Source organism: Penaeus monodon, chromosome 40 (assembly GCF_015228065.2).
Source record: "Penaeus monodon isolate SGIC_2016 chromosome 40, NSTDA_Pmon_1, whole genome shotgun sequence".
In the NCBI taxonomy this organism is placed as follows: Eukaryota; Metazoa; Arthropoda; class Malacostraca; order Decapoda; family Penaeidae; genus Penaeus; species Penaeus monodon.
Window position 1 is genome coordinate 1933828 of NC_051425.1, and position 5000 is coordinate 1938827.

The window sequence follows — 5000 nt, forward strand, 5'->3', positions numbered from 1 at the left end:
TTATTCGTGACACGCAAACAAATGAAATCGATAAAGCAACTGACTGGAATAGGGATCTTCTCATGAAATGAAAGTTCTCTTTCAAGAAAATTAAGCACATCGTGAAGCGGGACGTTAATAAACAAAGAATCTACATCAAAACTCACGAATTTCTTACCCTAGGCAAGTTTCTAATCTTCTCCATGAAATTCATTGAATGTTTAATATTACTATCAGAAAAGGACCCCATAAAAGGAGATAAAACGCTCGCTAGCCAAGAGTCTAATGGACGGGTAACTGAATTGCAAGACGAAACAATAGGCCTTAGATGGAAGCCTTGTTTGAAAGTTTTAGGAAGGCCATAAAATACGAGATAGAGGGATTTACCATTCTAAACCGATCAAAGAGTTTGGGGTCAGGACATTTGACTGTAATATGCCTGAGGCTTTTACGAAATGATTCTACGACAGATGGGTAAGGGTTGGAACGCAGTTTTTGTTAAGTTGTCGTTCAGGTGGGAATGAGCTTTGCTTATATTATCAGATTTTTCAAGGATAACTACGTGATTACCTTTGTCGGCTTTGGTAATTGTAATGTCCAAATTGCGTTTAAGTTATCTGGTGGCCAAAAAAAACAAAAAAAAAACAAAAAAATGGTGCTGAAATCGTCAAATAAACAAGAACGAATTAACATATACTTTAGGTAGCTGAAGCTTAATCGAGGTTTGTTTGCTCGCAATGAAACTCAGGACTTATATAACTAACAATGATTACGCTGGATTGATGAAAACGTAGCCAAAACCTAAAAGTTCGGTTTCATGACGTGATAGGGAACAAGACAATAATTTTACAACCGAGTCATTAGGCAAAAATTTACACCAGCGCACGTGGCAAGATTATACACACAACACACACACCGCCAAACACAACACAGCGCACAAGACACAACGGACACACACACACAATAATTTATAAATCGATATATTAAGAATAATATATTACATACGTACAATATGTACAGTAATGTACAATAGTACATATATGTATATATATACACACACACACACACACACACATATATGTATATATATATATATATATATATATATATATATATATATATATATATATATATATTATATATATGTATATACGCACACACACACACACACACACACACACACACAGATGTGTGTGTGTGTGTGTGTGTGTGTGTGTGTGTGTGTGTGTGTGGTGTGTGTGTGTGTGTGTGTGTGTGTGTGTGTGTGTGTATTTACGTAAAAGTAATAATAAAAAATAAATTACAGTATATGTGTATATATTGATGTATATATTCGTGTATATGTGTATATATATTTACATAAAATTATTAATAAAAAATACATGCAATTAACTTACTTGCGGCAGTCATGTCTAAGATTTTCATTCGAAATGTCACTTCACTCATTATTGTCGCTTATTATATGAATGATGGCTATGATACTTCATTACAAAAATAACATTATGTATTACTTACTACGTCAATATGGCACTTGAATATCAGCGATCACTTAAAACACACTAAAGATAAGCTTAAACTCGCACCGCAGCACACATGAAGTAGTCGATAGTGCTTCCAGTATTGTGAAGGGAAAGCGGAAAGATGATTCAGTATGTATTCAGTATAACCTTCAGTATAACCTTGGACGAGAACAATAATAATGGAGATAGGAAACTGATCTGTATGTGTCTTGTTAGATGTTTGTAAGTGGGTATACTCTGCAGGCACATTTCCGAGATTTTGCGTCGGAAATATACCCATTGTATAAGTGTAAAATGCTCAGTTGATGGAAATTTATACCTTTCAGATAAGCAGATAGAGTCTATTCTAATATTTCATTTTAAACGCTCAAGCTTTCAGGAAAACGTTTTCTTTGTTAAAAAAGAGAAAGCGTGGATTTTTGTAGGGGTAAGTTGTATATATACGATTAACAACGCGTAACGTGCAGTCGCTGGGATGTTTCATGTGCAATAACTAGGATTCCAGAATATTATACACATTTAAGCTTCTTTTCCTTAGATGGACTTAATTTATATGATAGAAACCAAGATTTTCGCATTTATTTATATATTCATTCTTGGCAGTTTGTACCAAACGAATCTGTGTTCACGGTAAACATATAATGTATTTTCTATTTTACTATTATTATTATTTGTTATTATCATCTTTATATAATTATCTATTTATTTATTTATTTTTGGGGTAAATATGGGGTGCACTGCAAATGCAGATAAGAATCTGTATTTTGATGAGTTTCAGTGAGTTTCTCCAGCAGGTTGGCCTATAATATAAATACGAAGACGTTTTCACTTTCTGAGTAAAGAAGAGGGATTATGAAATGTGAACTTGAACACACACCATCCTAATGATATTAGGATTAGGTTACAGCTGCTATTTTGAATATACTTATGACACTTACGACAGTGCCATCTATGAGAGGCAAGTGCACAAGGTCCCGAGTTGCCAACTAATTCTTACTCTGCCTTGCCCTCCCTTCAAAACAACAAGTGAAAGTTTATATAGACCGTGAGCATTCTGTCTGCGATTTCAAAAACTTGTCAATAATGCTGTCTATCTATATATATCTGTCTATTCATTTCTCTATCAAACTATATCTATATCTATCTACCTATATTTACACACACACACACACACACACACTCACACTCACACTCACACTCACACTCACACTCACACTCACACTCACACTCACACTCACACTCACACTCACACACTCACACACACACACACACATATATATAAACATATATATATATATATATATATATATATAAACATATGTATATATATAAACATATATATATATATATATATATATATATATATGTATATATATATATATATATATATATATATATATAGATAGATAGATAGATAGATATACATACATACATATATGTGCATTTATACATGCGTGTGTGTAGTTTTTAAAGTGATACACATTTTAGGACACACCACGTTGTTTGAGAGATTGTTCCATGTATGTAAATAGATATACATACATACATATATGTGCATTTATACATGTGTGTGTGTAATTTTTAATGTGATGCGCATTTTAGACACACCACGTTGTTTGAGAGATTGTTCCTTGTATGTGTGAGAAATTGAACTTTTTGACATTTTTGTCGCTTCTATTTACTTTCAACTTTTTACTGTGTCCTCTTGTCCTTGTGTTTCAAAATCATAAAGTCATCTTTATCTAATTTCACTCTTCCTGTAACATAGTTGAACAACACAATCCTGTCACCCCTTTTCCTTCTTTCATCCAAAGCAGTAAGACCTATTTCTGTTGTCTATCTTCGTAGGTGCCCATCTTGTGGCTGTTTTTTTAATTCTTTCCAGTTTGTCTTTGTTTTAAGTGTGGACTCCATACCACTGGAGCGTACTCTGGACTAGGTCTCACGATTTTTGTAATGATCTTTACCATATCTTCTACATACATGGATGCCCATTTCATGTTAGCAATCAACACAAGCATTTTATTGACCTTTTCATTTGTATGGTCATTTGGGCTTAATCCCTTGTTAATGATTATTCCAAGGTCTTTTTTCCCTATTTGCTGTGTTTAATGTTTACTGCATCTAATATGTACTGGTATAGGGACGATTTTTACGTTCTCCGAAGCCGACAACATAGAATTTATTGAAGTTGAATTCCATTTTCCAAGTATAACTTCACATGGTTAAGTTCTCGATGTTACTTTGGAGGCATTGAAACGTCTTTTTTCCTTTTATGTATTTTCGCGCCGTCTACAAATATTTAGATAACTACTTGGTCTTATGGTTGACCCTAAATGATGAAAATAGTTAACATAATAGGCACCAACACCGAACCTTGATTCATTGATGGATTATTTTAAATCATCATTGAAAATCAACAACAACGGCGAATACTTAATGGATTAAAATTTTAAAATGTTTAAAAATATATTAATAAATTATGTCTTCTGGGGAACTCCGCTATTTACTCGTCTCCATGTAAAGTGCTTCCCCCTAATTACTGTGCTCATTTGTCTTTCATGTAATAAGTCTTTCATATATTCGAGGAGTTTGCCTTTCACTCCTCCTAGGTGTGCGTGTGTGTGCCCGCGCGCGTTCGAGTGAATGTGTGTGAATGAATGTGTGTTGATTATTGTCCGACCAACAGTTTTACTAACCGTTTCAGATTCTGTAGCACGAACACTCCATGATGTTGCATTATTACAGATTTTGTTCAGATGAAACTCTTATCACATATAAAGCCCATTTTAAAGATATTTAACCCTCCTTGGGCAGGCATGGAGCCAGACAGACTCCGAGCGACTGTGCTCAGTTCAACATTAACAGTTATATATTAATAGTTATTAATAGTTATATAGACCATGTTAATAGATACCTGGGGCGCCCTCACCACCTTCCTAACTTCTCGTGCCCGTTAAAGGTTGGGGCTGCTTCCGGTTACCTTTCTGTTTTCACTTAATATCACTCAGAAGTTACACTTGGACTTGTGAGATGCAGGGCGTATTGGTATGTGAGATCCCCTACTCTATGGAAGCAGAAAGTATGAACCTGTGGGATATGTGTTCCTGAAGTTTTAAGGGCCTGTGAGACCTTTCCCTAGTCGAAGTATTGTTGAGTGGTTGTCAAAGCCGAGTATCGCGAACTTAAAAGGGTCAGGTTCCTTAGATCAGGTAAAACATGGTTAATAATTTTTGTTTTTTTTATAAGAGTAGCGACTAGCTTGGGGCATTACAGGCTCGTGACCACCTGCCCACGACGACCTCCCCACGAAGCCTACTACTCCTCCAGAAGCGGACTAGAAAATTATATTGTGAAAAGCTAGAAACTCATTTAGAATAAGAGCTGGGGTTAGTTGGGCAAAGCGTTGTGTAGAGCCGAAGCTGGTGAGATTTGTTTGTTTGGAACTTTGGTCATAGTATCTTTTATTTTTCGTATTATTCACCAAGAAAAATAATACCA

The 5000-nt window shown here is 34.9% G+C and overlaps 1 protein-coding gene across 1 annotated transcript in view; it reads right to left on the reverse strand.

Moving 5' to 3' along the window:
• The window catches only part of LOC119597887 (sulfotransferase family cytosolic 1B member 1-like), an 8335-nt gene extending 6830 nt beyond the window's left edge, over nucleotides 1-1505 (reverse strand). Inside the window, 1 exon segment of the mRNA XM_037947553.1 lies at nucleotides 1377-1505. Coding sequence (XP_037803481.1) covers nucleotides 1377-1425 — 49 coding nt within the window. The 5' untranslated portion in view covers nucleotides 1426-1505.
• Nucleotides 1506-5000: the final 3495 nt, after the last annotated feature.